At 52.7% G+C, this 25,039-nt stretch overlaps 1 protein-coding gene across 2 annotated transcripts; it reads left to right on the top strand.

The window, feature by feature from the left end:
• The first annotated feature begins 2,766 nt into the window (after window positions 1-2,766).
• Window positions 2,767-15,561, top strand: Klf15 (Kruppel like factor 15). 2 transcript variants are annotated; one of them, XM_036181061.1, is made up of 3 exons: window positions 2,767-2,924; window positions 6,711-7,814; window positions 14,480-15,561. In XM_036181061.1, exons 2-3 carry the CDS (start codon window positions 6,736-6,738, stop codon window positions 14,646-14,648), a joined length of 1,248 nt encoding a protein of 415 aa, XP_036036954.1. In that variant the 5' UTR covers window positions 2,767-2,924; window positions 6,711-6,735; the 3' UTR covers window positions 14,649-15,561. The 2 variants fall into 2 exon arrangements, with proteins under 2 accessions (XP_036036954.1, XP_036036955.1); XM_036181062.1 differs by lacking the exon at window positions 2,767-2,924 and adding an exon at window positions 5,174-5,751 and having other exon boundaries at window positions 14,480-15,542.
• The last annotated feature ends 9,478 nt before the right edge of the window (window positions 15,562-25,039 follow it).

The raw sequence follows: 25,039 nt of genomic DNA, 5'->3' as shown, positions 1-25,039 counted from the left end.
CAAACAAAACCCCTGCAGTTCTGCAGAAATATAAGTCATTCCAGTGCCAAAAGATTGTTCTAGAAGTTTAACAGACTCCCAGAGACTACTAGCTTGGCACCCTCCCTGCTGGCCTTTTCTATGAGGCATTTCTTTGAATGGAGGGCACAGGGGATGTTTCTGCTGCTGTGAGAACTCTGCCCCACCCAGGTCTCCCGTGAAGAGGTCCTTTTGCCTGGTTCATTTCCTTCTCTCTAGTGAGTGTGGAAATGGAGCATCTAGGAGCTTGTCTAGCAAGCCTGAGGCCCTGGTGTCAGGCTCCAACTCTGAAAATAATAAGTAAGTCCTTCCTGCTGTACTTGGGGAGTTTTTCTGTCTAGGTGGTGGGAAGAGTGTACAGCAGCTCCCAGAGGCCTTTGGGTGGTCAGGATCCCTGCATCCTCTTCCCTCAAACAACAGGAATGCCTTGCATCCGGACTCTGATCATGTCCATGCACTGTGATGCCCATGGAGAGATATCTAGACTCGGGGTGGGGAGCTAAAGCTGGCATGGGACTTGACTGCTGTCTGAGGATGGATGGATTGCCAGGCCCTGCTATGGAAGGAAGCGGATAGGGAGCACAGCAGACATGAAAGCACACTCTGGAAACTCTGGAAGGTTCTGTGCGAGGTTTTTTGTTTGTTTTGTTTTGTTGTATCTTACAAGAAAATTGCTCTGTTTTCCCCAAGGACCAACTGTTCCCTGTTTAGCGTAAGTCCCCGAAACCCTATTTAATTTATTTTCTGTATGTGTGTGGTATAGGTATACATGTTGCGGGGGGGCACATATCACATATGTATGTGTGCATACAGAGGCCTGAAGCTGACATTTGGTGTCTTTCTCCACTTTATTCATTGAGGCAGGGTCTTTCGCTGAACCTGGAGTTCACCAATTCTATCTAATCCCAGAGCCAGCTTGTTCTAGGGATCCTGCCTCGGCTCCATGTGTCCTGAAATTACAAGCTTTTATATGGTGCTGGGGATGCAAACTCTGGTTCTGAATACATAGAAATCTCTGTCTCTGCAGCTTACATTCTCTGTAGGAGACAAGAGCACACAGAATAAAAATGAATTTTTTTAAAATAAATTATAAGATAGTAAGTATCCAGGACTGTTTAACTGGATAGGAAAACAGGGAAAGGAGAGGCAGGGCAAACGCAGGCTCTCCTTGAAGGTATCACTTCAGTAAAACCTAAGGGAGCGAGCCATGTTGAGTGTTGGTGTAGGAGCACACCCAGGCAGAGGGAACAGCATATGCAAAGGTCCTGAAATTGTGCCTGGTAAGTTGAAGGCCGTGTGATTGGAGTAACATGAGCAAGAAGGGGCCTGCGATGGAATGAGAGGGACCGGAAAGAGACTGAAGAACACTGAGGCCGTTTGGGTTATATATACTTCCTGGGAGTGCACTGGGAGCCTCTGGAAGGTTCTCAAGCAAGGGGGCCTAATCTGACTCGGGGTTGGGCAGGATGCCCTAGGCTGGTCATGGGTTTCTGCATAGCTGGGGCATCTTCCCTGTGGCCAAGGCTGCTCAGCTATACCTTTGCTGTCGAGCTTTTGACCTTTGGCTGCACTTCTCCCTAGGGGGTGGGAGACATTGGACAGAGAGTGTGAGGAATGCAGAGCCCAGCATAGGCAGTGCTGTGGAGAAGTGTGTTGGTCCAGCCTGCCCCTGCCCCGTGCTGACAAGATGGGATCAATCAACTTTACAGACTAGCTAACTCCACCTGCTTTGCTTGCTAGCTCTGGCTGCGGAATGCCCCAGCCACGGGGAGTACCTAGTCTAAGATCAGAAAGTTGATGACTGTCTTGTGACTAACACAGACTCCCTCAAGTGCTCTGGCTAAGACTCAGTTGAACTGGTGGGTCCTGGGCACGGATGCGGAGGGCCCCAGATCCTTCATTAAGGGGGCCCAGACCTGCTAGCTACAAATTCTGGCTCCAGCACGGACAGACGGCTGGGAGAAGCAAGGGGAACGGCGAGCCACCTACCAGTGCCAGGTAAGAAGTGCCACGAAGAAGGTCTGTCCAAATGTCATAGGTGTCTGTAAGGAAGCCCCCTGGGCAGACACACCTAGCTTTGCCTGGCCCCCATCTGTGTGGCTAAGGAAGGCTTATGCTCTCTTTCAGCGGGTTTCTTCACGCTGGCTGGGGAGCCAGGCATAGTGTGGGTTAAAGGGCACAGCTGGGTACCCTGCACCCTTGCTCACATGTTTTCTAGGGCTTCACTTTCCCCATTAAGCCGGTGCAAAAGCGGCCCAGGATGGCTTGCGACTCAAGTCTGGAACTCCTTCTGCAGATCGGGAGCACCCTGCAGTCTTTGGGGAGGCGCTTGCACTATCACAAGCCTCCGCGGACAGTCAGTCGCAGAAGCCGAGGGCAGCGCAGCGAGCGCGCATTCCCGTGGGTAACCATGACCGCTGGAGAAAAGACCAGAAATATTTTTTACAAATGGTCCCTTTAGACACGGTCCCTGCTAGATCCGGCCTTGATTCGGATGCGGAGGGGGGCCTGCGGGGACGACGAAGCTCCTACGTGGATTGCACTTCAGGATGGTGCGGGCTTTCCGTGGGTCCTTAGGCCCGTCTCACGTGCGCACCGGAGGACTGAGTGCGAGTCCACGCAGAGGCCCGGGAGCGCGTGGGCAGCGGGAGGGCGCGGCCGGGGCGGGGCGGGGCGCGTGACGCGCGGCGCTAGCCAATGGGGCGCGCGCCCGAGGCCGAGCCTCCTGCGAGCCTTCGCGGCGCCCGCGGCGTCACGTGAGCGGTCGGAGAGCGCGGCGAGCGGCGAGCGGCGAGCGCCCAGCTCGGCCGCAGGGAGCGCGGGCTGCGGCCAGGAGCGCTGGACGCGCGGCCGCATACGGAGCCAGGCCACACGCGCGAGGCCGCGTCAGGCGACGCCGAGTCCAGGTGGGAGACGCTCGGGGTACCGTGGCCCTTTGAGTCCGCCCGGGAGATCGGGGCCGTCCCCCCCGGCGCGGGCTGTTCGAGTGGCGCGCAGGGGCCCGAGGAATGCGGGAACCCCCGTGTGAGAGCGCGGGGCCCGCGGAGGGCGAACCCCGTGTGCGCAACTCCTGCCCGTGGAGCCCACGCGCGTCCATGGCACTCCTGGACCTGCGCTCCCATATGGCGGCGCCTGGCGGGGCCTGGCGACCGAGGGGTGGAGAGGTTACTGTCGGTCAGAGCAGCAGTGGCCTAAGAGGGGAGGCGGAGGGGGCACTGGGCAGAAGGTAAGGTGCTCTCCGAAACCGTGCATAGGAATCTGGCCCACCTCCTCCCCCACGTACTTCATACCCACGGGTGGGCACCCACGCGCGGGCACCTGGCGGACACCCGCACGGCTGCACTGCGCCCCGCACACGCAATCACACGACATAAACTCACACCCATTTGCGCGCACCCGCAGCGTTCCTGCGCTTATGCTCCGATTCCCCACGCAGAGTCCCCAGGCCCCTTCGACCACACATTACCGGTGAGATGGCAGAGGGTAGCAGCTGCGGAGCAGGGCAGGCCACCCCTCTTGGAAACCCTCTCGCCAGCAGGGTACAGGGGCTGTTTTCTCCCACGGTATGCCAAGGTGAAATCCCAGATGTTTGATTGAGTCCTTCAGATATAACCCCCTCCCCGACCGTGAGGAGCCCCCCACCACACTACAGGTGCGAGAATGGCCGTAACTTTGGGGCCTTCGGACTGCTCAGGGAGGGGACTCTTATTTTGAAGAGCAGCCCCCATTCGCCACCCCCGTGATTTGCACGCTGACCCAATGGCTAGCCCTTGGCCGGCTCTCGGCTTGTTATCAATTACATGTTGTTCCTACAGCCGCTGTGTCCCCGGGAGGATAAACAGCAGGCCTGGCCGGCTAAGAGAGGGGGCGGAGTCCAGCGGCCGGCCAGGGACCGTGCCCAGAACCGGGTGCCCCCTCCCCCTGCACGCAGCCTGCGCCTCTGGCTGCGCCACGTGCTGCTGTTTTTCAGGGACTGGCTTGAGCGCTGGCACTCAGGCTTTCAGCCCTGGGTCCTCCTTACCTCAGTGTCCCTGGGTTGCTCAGTTCTGTCGTAAGATCCTGTTGACTGGCTGGGGCCACTCCACTCTTGGATTCTGGAATCATTCAGCAAAGACTAGGGCTGTTTTTGACTCCAGATCTAGACCTGTACTGAAGTCAGAACTGCTTGTATTCTGGTGGGGATGCAAAGCATAGACAGGTCTCACAGTGGTGCCTGCTATGAAGGATATAATCCTGGGTGATTTGCCCAAGGGAAAGTGACTTCTGAGTTGAGATCTAAATGAGCTCCCACCTGGCATGCTAGGAGAGTCAGGACTTCCAACGGAGTCCAGTTTCTGTTAGTGCAGGTGTGCCAGGCCTGAGTAATTGGAGGGGCAGCATGCGGGCGGGCAGGGTTCACCTGTTCTGGGCCCTGGACACATTTTAATGGAAGAGGGAGATTCTTCCGTATAGTTCCATTCTGCCATCATCCATTTGTGCCTGTTCTCTCTGCCTTGCCTCCCTTCCGTGTTCCAGTGGGGTCTCACGGAGCTGCCCTTGAACTCATGATCCCCTGGCTGTCTCCTGGGTGCTGAGATCGAAAGTGTCAGCCACTATGCCTGCCCAGCACCACTGTTTATTTTTATAGCAGACCTTGGTTTCTATCCTTCTAAGCCTGGAGACCACCATCACACTTGAAAACAGTGTGAGCACTCAGTGTCATGGTGTGTCGAGCTGTGATCCTATTTCATTCATTTCAGATTTTAGGCGGTCCTGTTCTAGGACCTAGGACACCACGTGCATTTGCTTGACTCTTCAGACCCTAAGAAGCACTCAGTATACATGAGCTCTTTGGGTGTGCCTAGGAGCCAGGTCACACTGGCGGTACCCAGATATGCACACAGAGAAGTTGTACCACTTGCCTGAGGTCACGCAGCTGGTAGCTGCAGACAAGGTGTGTGCCCAGCTCCTTTGCCCTTCACATTGTCTGTCACTTGATTCCTTCCCAGCACCTGCTTTAGTAAAGAGTGTGTTTTTAAAAAACACTCCCAGTTTTTTTGTTTGTTTGGTGTTTTTTTGTTTGTTTGTTTGTTTATTTGGTGTTTTTTTGTTTTTGTTTTTTCTGAACTGAGGATTCAACCCAGGGCCTTGCGCTTGCTAGGCAAGTGCTCTACCACTGAGCTAAATCCCCAACCCTACACTCCCAGTTTTAAATCCTCAGCTGAGTGTTTAAAGCCAGATGGCCTCCTGGTAAGACTGCTCTTGGGCTCAGATCTTGCCTCTATTCCCTGGAGCAAGAGAGAAACTTAGAGAGCACTGAGGCATAGAACGGTTGGGGAAACTGAGGCACAGAGGAGCAAAATGACTCTGGCCTTTTGGCTGCTGGGGAGTACCAGGTGCCAGGATGTGGCGTGGACCTGGAGACAGATAGACAGGATGTAGGTACAGAGACTCTGTACTCTACAGCTCTGAGCATTCTTCACTAGTCTTGATAATCACACAGCCAGCCATGGTCACTGGGCGGGGACAAAGGTCCAGAGAGGTGGCCCCATCACAGCCAGATACTGTTGACTCTCCTTGGACGCCAGACCTAGCATGGGATGTCGCTTCAGAGGACACAGCTTTCTCCTCTCTCCTTTCTATCCACATTCTCTGAGCCTTTCTTGGGTACCTGGTGTGGTGCTGAGTGCTGGGGACAGGGCAGAGTGTGCTGCCAAGAGGGGACACAGACATCTGCTGAGCTTCCCCAAGTCGGTGAGTGTCTCCGACAGGAGATCTGGGGTCGGGGGCAGGACAGGAGGCTCTGTTCTCATACATTGGCCAAGGGCAAATGTCACCCCCTCATCCTGCCCAAAGGTGGTGAGGTCCCAGGAAGTTACCCACGGGCTGGGCTCTCAGACCTTCTGAGGCCTCATGGCCAACAAGGGTCAGGTCCATCATGGTGGGAAAGTGTCAGGCGCCATGGAGGGAGTACTCTGCTCAAATATGTGTTACCTCTCTTGGTCATGGAAGAGAGAAGTGGGCTCTGGACAGTCTGGGAACTAGACTGGAAGTTCGTGGGCAAACACAATGAAGGCAGGCAGGCACTTAATAGCCTTTAACTTTTTTTCCCTGACAACTATAACTACCAGGCTAAAGCCCAGGCAGCCCAGATAAACGTGTGTCCCATCCAATTCTGGGAACACTGTGCTTGCATTCACAGAAATTCGTTTTTGAAAATCTGAAGTGAACATCTAACAAGCAGCCTGTGTTTTTATTTGCTCAATCTGGCAATCCTACAGAAGCCCCAGGAGCTTGGGCTCAGAGAGCAAATGGCCATTTTCCTTCCCACCCCCTCTCCGACTCCAGGTAGGGAGCAGAGTTTAGGGTCCTGCCACTTGCAGGGCCTCCCTGCCCTGGCCTCCTCTCCTCCTTGGACTCAGCTGTTCACAGACAAGAGAATTCCTTGTCTTATTCTTTTTCAGGATCATTCTGGAAAATGTTTGAAACCAGAAGTGCCCTGGGTTGTGCAACGGGTCTGGAGAGGGCTCTTTTGCAAACAGGGTGATGCAATTTCTGAAAACACACTCGCCGGCCCCATTCTCCCTTGGGATGGAAGCAGGGTCTGGACATTTGGCCACAGGAGGCCTTAGGAGGGCAGCTAAGGGTGGGGGCTGCAAGGCTCTGGTGAGCATGCAGTCCTTCTAACCAGACCTCCCTTGTTCCCTCTGCAGCCACCACAGGCTCGGCCAAGCCAGCATGGTGGACCACTTGCTTCCAGTGGACGAGACCTTCTCGTCACCAAAATGCCCAGTGGGGTACCTGGGTGATAGGCTGGCCAGCCGGCGGCCATACCACATGTTGCCCTCTCCCATCTCTGAGGATGACAGCGATGTCTCCAGCCCCTGCTCTTGTGCCAGCCCTGACTCACAAGCCTTCTGTTCCTGCTACAGTGCAGGTCCAGGCCCTGAGGCCCAGGACAGCATCTTGGATTTCCTCCTGTCCCAGGCCACACTGGGCAGTGGTGGTGGTAGTGGAGGTGTTGGAGATGGCAGTGGCCCTGTAACCTGGGGATCATGGAGGAGAGCCTCTGTGCCTGTGAAGGGGGAACATTTCTGCTTCCCTGAATTCCTGTCAGGAGACCCTGATGACGTCCCCAGGCCTTTCCAGCCTACGCTGGAGGAGATTGAAGAATTCTTGGAAGAGAACATGGAGGCTGAGGTCAAGGAGACTCCAGAGGGCTGCAGCAGGGACCTGGAGGCCTGTTGTCAGCTCTCAGCTGGGTCACACCGGAGCCACCTCCATCCAGAGTCTGGTGGGAGAGAGCGCTGTAGCCCACCACCAGATGGCACCAGCGGGGGTGGCGCCCAAAGTGCTAATGAGGGGCCAGCACGGGATGGCCCCATGCCGGTGCTACTGCAGATCCAGCCTGTTGCCGTGAAACAGGAGGCAGGTGCGGGGCCAGCTTCCCCAGGGCAGGCCCCAGAGAGTGTCAAGGTCGCCCAGCTCCTGGTCAACATCCAGGGGCAGACCTTTGCACTCCTGCCTCAAGTGGTACCATCCTCCAACTTGAACCTGCCCTCCAAGTTTGTACGCATCGCACCTGTGCCCATCGCTGCCAAACCTATTGGTTCGGGATCCCTAGGGCCCGGCCCTGCTGGCCTCCTTGTGGGCCAGAAGTTCCCCAAGAACCCAGCAGCAGAACTTCTCAAAATGCACAAATGTACTTTCCCCGGCTGCAGCAAGATGTACACCAAGAGCAGCCACCTCAAGGCCCACCTGCGCCGGCACACAGGCGAGAAGCCCTTCGCCTGCACCTGGCCGGGCTGCGGCTGGAGGTCAGTATTCGTGGACAGGCTGGGCGACAAGCTAGTAGGCACATCTCTGCTCATTTGGGTGTGTTGCCAAGGCCCCTTTCTCCGTTAGATAAGGTGGATTAGGAAAGGAGCAAGGGATGGGCAAGGGGCAGAGTCAGAGCTGACACAGTTATTGGAGACTCCCTTGTCCCATTCAGTGGTGACTAAAGCCGGAAGCCACCTGGTCTCCGGTTTCCTTAAAGACCAGGTAAGTCTTGCTTGGGCTTATGCTATGTGAGGGTCTCTCAGGCTGGGCTGGAAGATGAAGGGCTGGTCTGAAGCTGGAGGAAGCTCTGCTAGGGAGCAGCTGAGTTTGGTGGCATACAGGCCATAGGCCAGAGGCTCATTCAGGTCTCACAGCATCCTTGGGGTAAGTACCACCATTACACCCATGACATTTCTGGTCAGGCACATGGAAGCTCTGACTGGCCAAGAGCCACCCATTCCACAGTACTCTGTGAGCCCGAGACTTGAACTAGAAAATTGTACTTCCTACAGCCAGGGATGAGCATTGCTCACTAGTGTGGGCTGAGCTTTTCCTTGTTTCTTCCCTGGGGACCTGGAGGTGTGTTTGGGAAGTCATAGAGCAGCCAAAAGGAAGGACTGATGGCTACCATATGGGGTCAAAGGTGGCAGAATCCTTTAGACTTCTGCTGCACACAACAGGGTGTCCAGCTCTCGAGGGCAAAGAGCCTCATCCAGACTGCTCAGATGTGATGCCAGGGACCATGGAATTCTGGTGTCACCCTGCCCTAGCCCTGGGTGCTGCTCATTGTCTTCAGGCAGCTGGTGGCCTACAGAAGCTCACATACATGCTCAGGGTGCTATAGCCAGATGGAGGATGCTCTGGCCTTGGTGGATAGGGTGTGCAGCAGCAGCAGCAGCACCATCCCATCTTGTCTTCATGTGTGTCAGGTGAGGTTCACGGCTCATCTATGTGCACAGAGCTGACAGAAACTCCTCAATGAATGACTGTGGTGCATGGGCCTGTCTGTGTACTGTGTGATATATGTCGTGTACCTGGTGTGGGGTGGCACACAGGGCTAGGCACAGAGGTGGAGTTCTGAGCCAGCCTTTGGTTTTGAGTTAGTGGTGCTGGCCCCAGGGCAGGGGCTGGCCTGCTGAGACTGAGCATGGGGGTGGCGCAGAGGGTATGTGTGATTGGCCAGAAAAGAAACTTTCCCAGTCAGTGTCTTGGGTTGTGGAGGCCCTTCCTAAAAGGTGTCATACCTGTCTTCTCATACCTGGTCAGATACTGGGCTCCCTGGATCTGCTGTCTCCACCTCTCTGAGCCACATGCTTTAGTGAGTGGACCCAGTGCAGGGTTGTGGGGTGGTAAGGCAGTGGGTTGTAGGGCAAGAGAAGCCTAGGAGAGACTTGGAGCGGGGTGTTGACTGAGGAAGGAGAGAGCAATGGACCCTGTTTGGAGGAGGCAGTGGGACAGGGGCCTTGAGCCCACCCTGGGGTTGCTATTGACTTGCAATTTCCTGTCTGGCCCTTTTTGTTCCCTGGAGCCCAGAGCTAATGTCAGGGTCTCACTGTGCCCTCTTTTCATAAGGTGAGCTGTCAGTTCCCACAGTTAGTCTATGAAGAAGAACCTCAAAGGTGTCCTGCCTGGGACACTGGCAGGCGTTCTCACTCACAGGACTGCGCACGGGCAAGTCACTGAATATAGCCCTCACCCAACACGGAGCGCCAGGGGCTTGCTTGCCCCAGCAAGTGCTACTTGCTCACCCAGCCTAGTCCTGCCCACTTGAGTGGTATCTCCCGAAGGAAAGAGGCCAGGCAGGGGCTGCAGGCTATAAGATGTGGTCAAGGATGAGAGCGAGAAGGCAGGTCATTGCCCACCACACTGTTCCAGGAAGCATGAGGTCCAAGGAAGGGCCTTGTCTCTGACCCTGAGCCTTGCATTGACCTCACTGCCCAGGCAGAGCCTGCTCAGCAAGACTAGGGACATGGTGTCCCTGCCAAGGTCCATGTACAGCATCTGCCTCAGGAAAGGGCTGGTAGTATGAGTGTATAGGAACCCCAGGATACTCTTGGGGATCAGAAGCCTAGGGGTCATGCCAAGGAGGTTTGCAAGTTCCATGCATGTGGCCAGTCTTCCACCCAGGGGTAGTGGGGTGGGTAGCAACTCCTTGCTGCAGTTAAGTGGAGGGTGGACCCCACACCCCCACACCCCCACACACACATCTGGATCTGGACACGGTGGAATGTGATGACATTGGTGATGGTGGTAGTAACATGACACATTTAGGGATCACCATGTGCTGATGATTCCAGGCTTTGGAGAGTCCCCACCAACCCCTCACTTGTGTATGCCCTTCTACAAGAGCTCATGACTCCCTGAAACTGATCTGGCCCTCAGAGAACACTTTTGGGGTATTTGAATTCCAATCCAGCCTTCTTGCTGTGGCCCACAGCTTTCCCAGTGTGCTCTCTAGCCTTTACCCCTTCTCCAGCAAGATCAGCCATGCCACCCTCCCCTCTGTCTCCCTTACCATCCCCATGGGCCCAAGGATGCCCGGCCTTTGTTGTGAACCCCAGTACACACATTAGCTCATTGAGTCCTCACAACAGCTCTGCAAGCATATGCAGTGACCCACATTCTGCAGAGGGAAGTTGTACACAATGATTGCTTGTCGGAAGGAGGTAGCTAGTGTATGGTTTGGGGGTTGGGGGGCATCCCCATGTGTGCCACCCATGCCGCTGGACTCTGATTCTCCAGCAGCAGAGCCAGGTTTGGAAGTGGCCATAGTGTATGCTGTGCTTTTTCATGAGTGTGTGTGTGTGTGTGTGTGTGTGTGTGTGTTCATGTACATGAAGGTCAGAGGTGCTTGTCATGTGTCTTCCTTGGTAGTTCTCTACCTTGCTTTTTGAGACAGGGTCTCTCACTGAACCTAGAGCCCATGGATTGTCAAGCTGACAGGCCAGTGAGCCCCAGCCAGTCTCTACCCTCCTGGCACACCCTACTATGTCCAGCTTTTACGTGAGTGCCGGGGATCTGAACTCAGGTCCTCATAGTTGCACAGTAAGCGCTTTACCAAATGGGCCACGTGCTCAGCCCCTGGGCTGTGCTTTTCTGTTGTGCTCTAGGCTGTGGGGAAGGAAAGGGCAGCAGCAACCATGGTGGTCACTGCCCTGATGAGGCACCACTTCTTTAACTCTTAAAGTGGACTATAGGTGGGCCCAGAGGAGGAAGTAGAGTCACAGTGTTCAGCACGTTCTCTGTGGTCATACAGCTTATAAGTTGCAGAGTTGCCCAGCACTCGGGAGGCAGAGGCAGAAGGATCTCTGAGTTCAAGGCTAGCCTGGTCTACAGAGTTAAGTTCCAGGACAGCCAGGGCTGCACAGAGAAGTCAGGAAAAAGAAAGAGAAGGGGAAAAAGTGGCAGAGTCAGGAATTGAACAGCTGTTTTCTCTCTCACCCACCCTAGTCTCAGAGTGCTTTTCCACACTCTGGCACACCTCCCGGGGGAGAGCCTGGAGTGAGAGAGCCCCACCCCACCACCAACCTGCACCTGGGCCTGGCTGGTCCAGCTTGTTCTATACTTCCCATCTGGCTCTGGTGCTGGCACTGGGCCCTGAGTTCCTAAACCCGCCCGAGCCCCTGCCCCTGCCCCACTCCTCCTGGGCTCAGGGGACTGCCCTACAGCTGAGGAGGCACCTGTCCCAGTCCAGAACCCACTGCCTTCTGCTTTTGTGCACTCGGGATTCCCTGCTGGGACACGGTTTTGCATGCAGGAGGGACTAAAGCCAGCCTGCCTATTCTGGTATGGCCATCTGGGAAGTGGCTGTTTGCCGCCTTCCTAGAAGTTTCCTCTCCTCACTTGCGGACACAGGCCTCCTTTGTTCCCTACAGTGGAACATCCTGTTCCAGAGTGGCCAAGCCGCTCCTTCCAGAAAGAGTCTCACTGAGCCATAGCTAAAGTGAATATTAATAGCTATCAGCAACTCGTGTGTTATGTACTGCCAGTATCCATGGTGGACACAGGAGGCCCAGAAAGGGACAGTAGAGTCCAAAGCCACTGGGTGTTGGAGGAGGTGGGTACAGGATTCAAAACTGGTGTCAGGCCAGCTTTCTTAGCCCTCATCACTGCTGCCTGTGTGCAGGGATGTGTCCTCTGTCCTTGTGGTTGGCAGGTGCCCGGTGTGTGATTGGCAGGTTGCACACTGCACACACAGCCTTAGGGGCTACCGCTTCTGAGATCTGACTGCTGACAATGGCTTTCTGGCAGATGGCAACTGGTGTCTCACACAGTTCTCATGCTGGCATTCATGATGGCCCCTGTGTGTCTTCTGCCCTGTGACCCAGCATCGAGAGTTACGAACCTACCCCACAGATGCCAGGCACCAGGCCTCTGCCATGTACCAGGAAGGTCCTGTGCTCTATTCCTTGTGTTCAGTAGGAGCTCACAATTCTTAAAACAATGGCCACATCTGAAGACCCATTGTCTGTCATGGTCCCCTGAGATAGGTCTGTTGTTGCTGTCCCAAGGTGGGGAAACCAAGGTTTAGCAGGGCTTGGCAACCTGCCCAGACCAATCCCAAGGCTGAGTCCTGCCCAGCTGAGATCTCTTCTCTCTTGCTCCTTTGCTGCCTCAGGCTTCTCCTTTATCAGAGGATGTGACCCAGTGAGGCTGGAGTCATCTTCAGCTCAGTTCCAAGGACAGTCCCGTTCAGGTACCAAAAGGCTGTGGCAACAGAGAGGGCCTCTGGAATGAGGACAGCTTGTTCTCTGGCATGGCTGCCTCTCAGCTGCCTGCCTGTTCCTCTCAGGGTGTCACATAACCTGTTCCCTGGAAGACAGGCAGGAAGAAGGGAGGAAACAGGTCCAGGATGCTCAGGACCAGTGGGATAGGGACTGTCAAACCTGGTCTTCCTTGAGAGGCTCTGGGCCCAGTGCCTGCTGAGGGCACGTGACTATGGCATAGGCTCCTGGTAACAGCACTACCAAGCCAGGAAGAGAAAGCTGAGAGGCAAGAACAGACAGGCCAGGGGAGGAGGCTTTGTTCCAACCTCAGGTTATCTGTCTCAGTTCACGTCACCGTGAGTTCCATCTAGTTGGATGGTCCTTTGAGATACATCCCTGTGTCAGGTCCCCTGGGACATGGTTACAGGACAGCAGCTTACACAGTAGCTCTACCTCCTTGAGCAGGTCCTGCATTGCCCAGAGCACAGGATTTTGAGGTCCTTGGTGCCATGAGCCCTGCCCGTTGTCGATGCCTTTTTCCCAGACTGAGGTCAGGGTAGCCTAGTGCAGAATCAGAGCCGAGATAGCCACAGCCCTAGGCAACTGAGTCTGATGGACTTTGCTGTCCACCTATCTACCTCACCGAGTGGCCCCTACCTAGAAATGAGGTGCCAGGCCTGGGGCTCCTGTGTGTTCCTGGGATTATATGCAGTGGTCAGTGTGTGACAGTCCTTTTTCATCCTGGGGTGCCTGCTAGGGGCCCCCTGTTTAAGTGCACCTCCTGGCCACAGAGAACAGGGAGTGTGCTCTCCTTCCTGGAGCTAACACTGTCTAGGGATGGTTGAGCATCATCAAGATGTTGAAACTGATTTAAAACGTGCCATGGGGCTAAAGATGTAACTCACTGGTGGAACACTTGTCTAGCATGTCCAAGCTTTGAGTCTCCAACACCCACAAAAGGAAAGATAATCAAATGGAAGACAGTGCTGTGAGACAGGTCAGTGGACAGTAGAGGCCCCTGAGGAGGTGACACTTGGGCTAAACTCTGAGGGATGATAACAAGGAGAGGAGAGGGTATAGTGTGCATGTGTCTTGTGGCGAGAAGGATGGAGAAAAAGTCTGTATAGGTGCGGTATGGAGTGGTTGGGTAGTGAGGTTCTGGGGTCCTGTGGCTAGAGCAGGAGCCAAATGGAGAGAGCCTCAGGTCCCTGAAGTTATTGACAAGCAGCATCTTGGCCTGGCTCTGGTTCCTGTCTGTCGCGTGGATGTCTCTTCCCAGGCCTACAAGTGACAGAGAGGGAGGTGTTCCAAGAAGACACTGAAACCTTAGACATACCATGCAGGCATATTTAGGGGCTTCTCAGAAGGCCCCATGTCAGGAGAGGACGGGTGCCGGAGCTGGGCAGGCACAAGTCCAAGGTCCTTCTTCCCTGTTACAGCAGAAGCAGAGGAGCCAGGCACTCCTGTGGTCTGAGGAGCCTGTTTCCTTCGCTGGGCCTGCCACCTCTGGCTGGTCTTCCCAGACCCTTCAGCGATATCTTTGTGGCTTCCTCCTCCAGGGGAAGGTGAGGCCAGTGTAGGAATGATCCGATGCCCAGGGACTTGGCAACTGAGTTACTGTGTGGGGAAGTGAGTCCCAAGTGACTAGCAGCCTTAGGTCTGTTCCCTTGTACAACAGTAGCCAGCTACCGTGGGAGGCAGGCCCTGGCCAGGAGAGCAAACCTGTGTGCCTTGTGGTCCTTGACTCTTGCCCTCTGGGAGGTCTCAGGGGCTTGCCAGGAACTCATTGGGTGGCCACAGATGTGGTCTAATTGCTTCAGATCCAGCCTGGCTTAGCCTGGCCCGCTGTACCCCCACCCACACCTCCACCTGGTACTGGGGAGACTGGCACTGGCTTTGAGATCCCTCACAGTGGCAGTGCCCACGCTGGCCTGGCTGACCACCGTGTCCCATAGGTTTTCCCGCTCAGATGAGTTATCACGGCACCGACGATCTCACTCGGGTGTGAAGCCATACCAGTGTCCTGTGTGTGAGAAGAAGTTCGCGCGGAGTGACCACCTCTCCAAACACATCAAGGTGCACCGCTTCCCACGGAGCAGCCGTGCAGTACGCGCCATCAACTGAGTGCAGTGGCCCCGCCCCCAGCCCCACGCTTTGTTTTTAGATGCAATAACTTATTGCCTCCTTCAGAAGGATGAGACAATGTTACCAGCCCCCTTCTGAATCTTAGGAGGTGTGACCCAGAGCCGCCATGGCTGCCTTTCCGGGAAGGACCTAGAGTCCCCAAAGGTCCCTGGGGGCTGGTTCCCCTGGTGGCCCAGGTGGCCCAGGCAGGCCTGTGCCCTTGTGCCTTTGTGCCTTCCTGCCAGCTGGAAGGGTTGTTTTGGGGGCCCTTACCCTTCTCCCGTTGGGCTCCCTACCTGGGCCAAAGCCAACATTATTGCTGGGGAAGAAGTATTTTGGTTGTGTCGAAACAGTTCCCAGAGGGAGCCATGCTGGGAAAAATGAAGTAGGTCAAAAGTGTAGGGCTGCACTGTGGCGTGAGGACCGTACCATATGCAAGAGGCCTTTGAGGGTCCAGGAGGATGGCCACCCTCGTTCTAGGCCATAGTGCATGTGCTTAAATGCAAGACAAATGGAGCCATATCCATACGTACCCAGCCTGGCTCACCCTTCTCCCGACGTCAGCCTCCCGGTTGTGGTGGGAGGAGACAGGAACAGGCCTGGTGGGTGCCAACAACTAGCTACTGCCTCCCAGTCTGACTTAGATTTGCATTCCTCATCAGGTCTAGAAATTAGTACCAATTGGACTAGCTTGTTTTGACAGGTCTATTTCACATCCTATGAATGTATGTAAATAAACTGTACATAGGTACGCATCTACATAAAATATCTTTTAATAACACGTTGACATTTGTGTAAATTGAAAATTAAAAAATTCTATAAAGTTGGTGTACATATGTTACAATTATGTATATTTTCTTTGGTCCTTCATAAAAATATATTTACTTTGCCAATAAAAAGAAAAAAGGAACTCAGCCATTCTTTGGCCCTGTCTTCCTCCATTGGCCTGGGACATGGGGGTGATTCTGGGGCTCTGCTCCTTCCAGGTCCTTCCGTGGACCTTCCTCTCTTCAGCTATGTTCTGCTGTCACCTGTGAAAAGTGTCTCATGCCAGCTAGTCATTGCCATTTGAGACCCTTGCTGGGCACTTCCTGTGTGCAGGGCAACCATCTATTCTTTCGGCCCTCCCTAGGAAGGTGGCTGGCCTGTTTCCTGCCTGTGTGGTGACTGTGACATTTCCAGGCAGGGCACGGACTCAGGACTTCCCCTGCCTACCCAACACCCCGGGACCATTGGGGTTTCTACCATCAGGTTCTACTCTCAGGTTTGTGTCCAGGCACACATCCTCTACAGCCTGGGCTCTAGGATCACTGGGAGCAGACAACAGAGAAGCTGTGGGCTCTGCAGGGATTGACCCCAGGGAGTTCTGGCCTGGTCTGATGAGGGCTAGCCAGCTCAGCAGCTCAGCCAGTGTAAGGTGCACAGTAGGCAGACCTCCCTGGTTCACCTACACACAGTGTAAGGTGAGAACCTTCTAGAAGTGGCCCTTTCCTATTGACCCCACTGAAATAGCTGTGTGCTAACTGAGCGAGGGTTTCCCAGGAGCCTCTCAGAGATGTGGAGGCAGCTGGCAGGTAGGTTTCCAACGGAGAGATTCCTATACCGTTCGGTGTGAAGCTGTCAATATGAAGGCTGGCTTGGATAGGCCTGCTAATCTGTTCTGTACAGTGGGAGCTGGCAGTCAGTGGGCATTCATGTGTGACCAATAATTAGAAGATGGACATTCCATCTGACCAGCCTGTGACCTCTGCCCTTTGCCTGTAACCACACGTACCTTCTGAGGACAAACAGCCCCGAGGAAATGAGACATTGACTTCCAGCCATATCAGTGTCATTTCCCTTCATCCTGAACAATCAAGGCAGCCACAGGCACAAGGGACATTGGATGGACAAAGGAGGTCACCAACAGTCTGGTTATTCTTGCCAGCTGAACTGTGAGCTGTCTTGGGGCGAAGAGTGGGGTAGTGGTGGTGGTTGTAAGTCAGCATGGACCCCTGCGACCCTCACCTGAAGCCTGTTTTCTCACCCCGCACTGCAGGAGGGGCCAAGGTGACATATAGCAAGGTGGAGGGGGTGGAGGGTTATTGTGGTCTCCCTCACGCAGCCTCTCAAGGATGCCATTGAGTGGTGGGTTTCTGCTACTCCAGATTGCATCTGGACCCTGCACAACATGCTGGTGAGAAAGTGCCTGGTAGTGTGATGGTCAGTGGTAAGTGGGGTACAAGCCTGTGTCTCAGCAGAGTCTCAGGAGGCTGGAAGACTGTGGGACCAGGAGAGGATGAAGGTGGTGTAATCTGCACTATGCCCATCTGTCCTCAGTGCTTTCAGTGGCTGCAAGAGAATCTTTGTCCTGTTCTATGTGCTGAGGAGGCAGAAGGAGACATAGTCCTGTGGCCCTGCAATTATTTGTATTAGGGGAGGAATCTGGAAAGTTACGAAACAGGTAAAATGACCCAAATCTCCCCCAAGGTCTTCCGTTAAAAGCAGAGCATTGTGAAATACTAGTAAATTGTTTTTAACATTAGTGATAAGCGATCCTTTCTTGTGTTCATTTTTCTTTTAAATAACTGAGTTTCTGGGGGCTGGAGTGATTTGACTCCCCAACTGACAGCTGTCACACCTCTCCCTGATGCCAGGCTGCCTTCAGTGGTGGACTGCCCCATCTGCAGTTGCCAATTGCCCTCACGGCACCCGGCTGCTTTGAGCCCTCCTGGATGCCTTAGGGAACGGCACTGTGATCAGCTGCTGGCTGCGGAAGCATGATGCTGGCTCCTGAGGCACCATCCAAACCACACAGTGGTTTCAAACAGCTTGCAAGAGACTTTCTGCCCATCACCAGCCTCTCTGAACTCTGGATGACCCTGTAACCATTTCCACCCCGCTGCAGAGGAGTCTTCCCCTGGTGGGCTCAGAATGAAGGACTGCGCTGTGGTTGGTGCAAACGCAGTTCATTTGCATGAAGCGCTGCCTATGATTGGTGCTGGCAGCCTTGCCACACCCTCTTTCTAGATATATAAATCAGCTTTCCAGCGCCTTACTTGAGTCTGCTGAGAAGCTCTGCTGCACTTCTATTTGAGGCCAGTGAAAGGCTAGTCCAGACCTAGGAGAGACGATAAAGCTGAGCAAGTGGAGAGGTGAGAAGCTCCGAAGCCTCAGGAAGCAGGGCCCCAGCCTGAAAGCTCTGACACTATCAGGGTGACAAGGGCTTCCCAGAGCTGGGCGCCTGGGGGTTCAAGCACCCGGCAATGAGCCCCCAGCCTGAGTACCTGGAACTCCGAGTCTCTGGCTTCTACAGCCCCACCACCACCACCACCACCACCACCACCACCACCACCACCACCACCACCGCAACTTGCCTTGGAACTCAGACTGGCTTCAAACTTGCCATCCTCCTGCCTCAGCTGTCCAAATGCTAGAATAGAAGGTGCGTCCTAACACATCCAGCTTCCTACTCAATGATTTCTACCCATGCAGAAGGAAAGGTTCCCAACCCGCCTGGGCTAGTTTGCTTTCTGTTGCCATGCTAAACACCATGGCCAAAGGCAGACTGGGGAGGGAAGGTTTTATTTCATCTCACAGTCTATCACTGAGAGAAGTCAGGGCAGGAGCTTGAAGCAGACTGTGGAGGAATTCTGCTTCTTGGCTTGCTGCCTGCTTCTGTGACTAGCGTTCTTATACATCAACCCAAGAGCACCTGCTCAGCGATGGTACTGTCCACAGTGGGCTGGACCCTTCTCCATCAATTAGCAATTAAGAAATCCCGCCCCCGCCCCCCTCCCACATGCTCACAGGCCAATCTGTAGAGACAATCCCTCAGTTGAGGCTCCTTTCTTCCCAGGTGTATCAAATTGATAACCAAGATCAGCCATCATCACACAGCTCGTTGGTAGCAACCACAAAATGTAGCCATGGTGAGGCACACAGTGTCTGCCCATTAGCACACAATCAGACCATTGCTAATAGTGGGTAGCACACAAGTCAAACCGCTGCAATGCAAAATTCCAATGCTGTGGCCCAAACAAAGTGGACGGCACATTCCTCTGTGTAAGCAGCCTGAAGGGAAGCAGTGTGGGCTAATGAGGTGGCTCCTCCAGGCTTTATTGTGGTATCATAGGTGGCTCAGCTGAGGAAAGAGAGTTAGGGACCTCATGCTCTTGCCCAGCCCCCGGACGTTGCCACGCCTACTCGTGCCACGCCTACTCATGCCCCACAGACTAGAATGTAGCCACAGTAGCCTCTGCTCCAATGCCCTTGGTTAGGACATGAGGGTCACTTACTGGTTTGAGTGGACAGTTGCAGCTTGCCCCGCCTGCCCCTTAGTGGCAAGCACCAGCATCCCTGGCCTTCCCAGGAGTCTGCAGAGTAGCATCTCTGATTGAGTTTGGCTCCAGGAGCCTTAACAATGTGATTTAGGGGTATCCCTGAGGAGTATGGGGCCAAGGGTAAAACCTCTGGTGGTTAGTGAGGAGCGAAAACTGGAACTGGAGAAGCCAGGGACTTTCTGCTCAAGCTGCCTTGGTTGAGGAGGCAAAGTCATAGATGAAGGAATGAATCCTGACTGAACAGAAGCAGAGTCTCCTGTATACCACTATGACATGCTCCCGAATAGAGCCAAGACCATGCTGTGGCCATGGAGAGGAGGGGACAACTAGTTTTCCGTATGTGGCATTGGTTAAGGGTGTCAAAGGCATAGGCAGGGAGATCTGTGGACTTCACAGGTGTGAAATGGGAGTTGAATTCAGGAACCAGGTGTGAGCAGTTCCTATTTGATTTGAGACTATGCACATGCAGTGGAAATGACTGTGTGGGACCCCTCTAATGCACAGAGTGAGCAATGTTCAGCCCGTGTCTGGACCTTACCACTTTCAATAAGGAAGGGACGAGGGGCTGGAGAGATGGCTCAGCAATTAACAGCTCTTGCTGCTCTTTCTGAGGTCAGAGTTCAGTTCCTAGCACACACATGGTGACTCACAACCACTTGTAACTCCAGCTCCATAGGATCAAACCCCCTCCAGCATACACACACACACACACACACACACACACACACACACACACACACACACACACACACACACACGATATAGCATCTAAAAAGGCAGAAATGGCCTTAGCTCCTGAGAGACCACAAAGAGACCCAAGACAGCCAAGCACAGAGTGCCAGCACAAGGTGGAAAGAGAGGTGTGAGGGGAGGCAAAGGGGCAAGAAGGCAGCCAGCGCTGAGGCTGTGGTGGGGGTGCAAAAGTGTTGTTGAATGAAGCAGTGGGAAAGGTAGAAGAAAGAAATATGGATGCTAGGACAGAGCGGAGAGGTGGGGGCTTGAGCCAGACTCTAGGACAAACAGATCAATGCCAATGATACAAGATGCAGGCACCAAACAAAGTCGTTAGGTCCCCAGGGGGTGCTGATTACTGAAGCCATGTCACTTTGACAGAAGAAGGCCTCCTGTGTTCCACAGCAAAGTTGTGGTTGGGATGGCCATCACCGGGGGGCTTCCAGGATTTGTGCCAAGGCTTGACAGAGCAGCTCTGACTCACGGGGATGACAGGTGGTCCTCCCTGCCTAATAGCACCCTAGGGAGGACATTGGAGTGATGACATGGTCAGCATAAAGGTCTCTTCTCTTTTCCCTCCTGGCCATCCTGACCTGATGAGCCTTTTCGGAAGTCTGGATGCATGGCTACCCCATACTATATTGTGGGCCAATGATGTCCCATGTAGTCGCCAAAGTAGTGCGGGCTGAGTCCCTTCTCCAGCCATATTTTAGAAATGTTTACTATTTTTTTTACTGTTACTTATTGTGTGTATATGGGGCAGAGTGGGGCACACACATGACATCATGCACATGTGGAGGTTGGAGGCCATCTTGTGGGAGTCAATTCTCTCCTATCAGGTGAGTTCCAGGGATTGAACTCAGGTGATCAGGCTTGGCAGCAAGCACCCTTACCTGCTGAGCCATCTCACCAGCCCTCAAATGTATTTTAAATGTGACTGCAATGTCCTTCAGAGTTGTCTGCAGAATCCATCATCTTTACTTTTTCTGAAAAGAGTCAGTTGCCCTAGGAGCACTACTGAAGGTTTTCACCATCACAGACTCTAGTGGCTTCACTTGGTATATACATTTAAATAATATTATAAAATAGATATTGTTACTATATTTGTATATATAGTTTATATATTACAATATATTTTATATAATTAATAATACACAAGTAATATAAGGTAACCCATGCTAAAATTTAAATATGTATTAATATAAAATACACATATATTGATGTAATTACAATAAAACATTTAATTCAGTAATATGTGCACAGAGTTTAAATAACTATACATATGCCATTTCTAGTTGAAAAAATTCGATTGATTTTATTTTTGTGTTTGGGTGTTTTGCCTGTGTGTATGTATGAACATCATAAGCTAGATGCCCTGAACCCCTTGGATCCCCTGGATCCCCTGGATCTGGAGTTACAGATGTGAGCTGCTTTTGTCAGTGCTGGGAACCAAACCTGGGTCCTCTGAAGGCACGGCCAGTGCTCCTTACCACTGAGCTACCTCTCTAGCCTTGTCACTTCTAATTTAAATACTAGAGTAGCAGTCATGTATGCTTTGACGAGGAGAATGTATCCTGCCAAATGTCACTCAGTGTTCACAGTGGAGTTACTGTGATGACCTCCATAGGTGCTGTACTCTCTTGGGATCGTCATCTGTGGCCCATTGCTGGCCAACACATAGGTGCATATCATAGGTAACCTAACTCAGAAGGGTCTCTAAATATGACCATGGCCTTCTCTGCCAGGCAGTTGCTTCTTTTGCTCTTCTTTCCTGTCCCTACCCTCCTCTAAGTTTTCTTGGAGCTTCAGATCCCCACTACTTGAAATCAGCAGATGTGCAGAGGCACACCCCCCTCACCAAAGGGGCCAGTGGTGCTGGGCCTTCCTTGCAGGTCACTGAGAAGATGAAGAGGATGTGCTAGACGGCTTCTGGCAGATGCTGAAAGGGTCAGGGCTTGTTAGTGGCACTAAGGATAGACCTGGGGCTTAGCATGGGTTAGGCAGACACTCTCCTCCTGGGCTTCTCCACCAGCCCGCTGCCACTCTTCTCATTGCTACTCATAACTACCTGAAAATTCCCTCAGGTCTCCCTTTGACTCCAAGGAGGGCCGCAAGACAGTTGTCCTAAGTGAGCCCAGCAGGTACGCTGTAGTTATTGAGCCTAAATGTCCTCCCAGATGGGCATTTGCAAGAAGTGAGTCCCTGGAAAGGCTGCCAAGACTGTCTGGTAGACCTCTCCATGCTCACTCACAGGCCATTAGCTTCTCAACAGCCGAAACACTGAAAGCCCTGGTACAAGCCACTGCAGTTAAGGGACAAGCAATAAGCGAAATAAACATGGTCCGGAACTGCAGTGGCTTTACATGGCTCCCTGGGTTGTCTTTGCATTTTTCTAGAGAGGAGGCTGGTCATCCATCTGCTCCATCTCATGCTAGGTGCAGGGGGCTGTGCTCCTGAGCTGGCACCCCTCCCTTGCTGGCTGGCACCCCTCCCTTGCTGGCTGGCACCCCTCCCTTGCTGGCTGGCACCCCTCCCTTGCTGGCTGGCACCCCTCCCTTGCTGGCTGGCACCTCCCTTCTCTGTCTTCTTTCCTCTTCCACATAGACATGGGCCTCAAAGACATTCCCATCCTGGGGGGCCTGAGAGCAGAGCCCTTTCTCTGCTGTACCATTGGACACTAGAACAGTCTTCAACATTCATCCCTCAGCTGAAAAGGCCAGTGGACATTTCTTTTGGATGCCAATGGTATGAGTGGGTGACTCTTAAGTTTGGATCCCTGGGCTTGTGCATAAGGGATCCATTAGTCAGGGTTTCCATTGCTGTGAAGGGACACCATAACCATGGCAACTCTTATGAAAAAAACATTCAATTGAAGTTTCAGAGGTTCAGTCCATTATCATCATGACAGGAAGCATGGCTGAGTACAGGTAGATGTAGTACTGGAATAGAGCTGAGTGCCCTACATCTTGCAGGCAACAAGAAATGGACTGAGACACTGGGCAGTATCCTGAACATAGGAAACCTCAAAGCCAGCCCCCACAGTGACACACTTCCTCCAACATGACCATACCCACTCCAACAAGGCCACACCTCCTAAGAGGGCCACTTCCTATGAGCTTAATGGGGGCCAATTACATTCAAACTACCACAGGGAGTATATTCCATGCATGGGCCCCTTTCCTCATCCCCAGCCATCCTGCCACTCCGGCTCTTCGTAGAGGGGCAGATTGTCTGCTGAATCCCTCGTGTCAGTGTGTATCTATTTTGATGCACGTGAAGCCCAGGCATGCAGAGGCCACACTCTCTCTGCTGCCCACTTGAGAGGCACGCTGCACAGTTGCCATGTCCCTGAGATGTTCCCAGGCTGCTCGAGGGAGACGCCGAGTTCACAAACTTACAGTTTTAAACAGCAGCACATGCTCAGGCAAGTACAACTCTGTGCTGTTTGCAAAGCCCTTGTCTTAGCTCATTTGCATTACTACAGTGAAATACAGGAGATAGAGTACTTTATGGAGAAAAATGGTTCATCTTGCCTCACTAGTTTGGGTCCATAATTGGTGAAGGGTCTATATTTGGTGAAGACCTTCTGTCTTGACAGAGTCAAGGTGACATCACCTGGGGAGATGGGGTGCACATGCATTTTTGGGGTCTCTCTTTTTATAAAGATGTAATGATTCAATCTCCACTCACCAGGGCTCCACTTTATGCCCTTATCTAAAATTGTCTTAGTTTTTTTTTTTTTTTTTTTTTTTTTTTTTTTTTTTTTTTTTTTTAGTGTTATGTGTGTAAGTGTTTGGCCTGTATGTATAAATGTGTATCATATGTGTACCCCATGCCCATGGACATTAGAAGAGGACATTGGACCCCCTGGAACTAGCTGTAAGCTGCCACATAGGGTGCTGGGGACAGAGCCTGGGTCCTCTGCAAGAGCATCAAGGACCAAAAGATTGCTGAGCCATCTCTCTATGCCCCTCCCTCTTTTGCCCCCCCACTCCTCCATCTTTCCCCCTGCCCTTACTGAATCTTAATCACCTCTCAAGTCTTAACCTCTAAGCACCAGCTGATGGTGCTTAACTGTTGCTTTCTTAATAACCTGAAGTTCCAAGCTTGACCACCCTAGTTCAGTCTTTGGGATCCACATGATGGAAGGAGAGAACTCACTCCCATGAGTTGTCCTCTGATTCCATGCATGTACAGGGGCACACTCCCACCCATGCAAACTAAAGAAAAAAAGAAATGTAACAAAATGTAGAAGAATATAGAAGTTTGTTTCTTTTTACTTCTATATTCTTCTACATTTTGTTACATTTTTTGAAACTTTATTTGTAGACCAGACTGACCTGGAACTCACACAGAGCCACCTGCCTCTGCCTCCCAAGTCCTGGGACTGAAGGCATTCACCATCACACCTGGCCCATTTAAAAGAACTTTATTCACATGGAGTCTGCCTTCTCACCATGGCAGAGCTAACTCAGAAATCTGAAATTGTAAGGACCTTGGAAGATTTACATACATTTGAGAAATAAATAACACATTTTCTTCCCCGCCTTTTGTTTTATTTTTATGTGTATGGGTGTTTGTCTGTGTGTATATCTGCCCTCCATATACATGCAGTACCTGCAGAGGCCAGAAGAGGGTATCAGATCCCCTGAGTTATAGACCGTAGTGGGTCACCATGTGGGTGCTGCAAATTGAATCCCAGCTCTCTGCAAGAACAATCAGTGCTCTTCCTGCTAAATCATCTCTTTAACCCCATGACACCCTGTCCCATAACTCTCTGGCCCAAGCAAAACATTAAAAAGGAAATTTTCAGTCTTTTAAATGCAACTAAATGGAACCATATTCAACAACTTTTAAATGCAATTAAATGGAACCATATTCAACTTTATGGCTTGTTAGAGGAGGGAAATTATAGCATTAAGTGCTTACACTAGAATCGGAGAGCTGTACTCAACGTAGTGTTCTTACCTTTCACCTTGAGAAAGAAAAGTAAATGAAATCCAAAGAACTTTGAAGAAAGGAAGCAATAAAGTCCTGACCAGAAATAGATGCAAATAGTGGGGAGCAGGACATTTGTAAATCACATGGTTGTGAGTGACTTTATCCCCTTTTCTAAGGACACCAGTTGGATTGGATCAGGACTGGACACGTGTATTTTACCTTCAGGGTGAAGCAGTCAGTGGTGGAGACTGCCTCTGATGTCTAGCTGGGTCCTTGTCCACCCTCCCTCCAAGAATGGAGTGGGCAGACAGCATGGTAAAAGTTCTAAGACTCTTGGTGCCAATAGGATGCCAGCTGAGATTCAATGAGTACCAGCTCCAAGCCCAGGGCAGATTT

Source organism: Onychomys torridus, chromosome 3, assembly GCF_903995425.1.
Source record: "Onychomys torridus chromosome 3, mOncTor1.1, whole genome shotgun sequence".
Classification (NCBI taxonomy): domain Eukaryota; kingdom Metazoa; phylum Chordata; class Mammalia; order Rodentia; family Cricetidae; genus Onychomys; species Onychomys torridus.
This window is presented reverse-complemented; position numbering and strand designations above follow the sequence as displayed.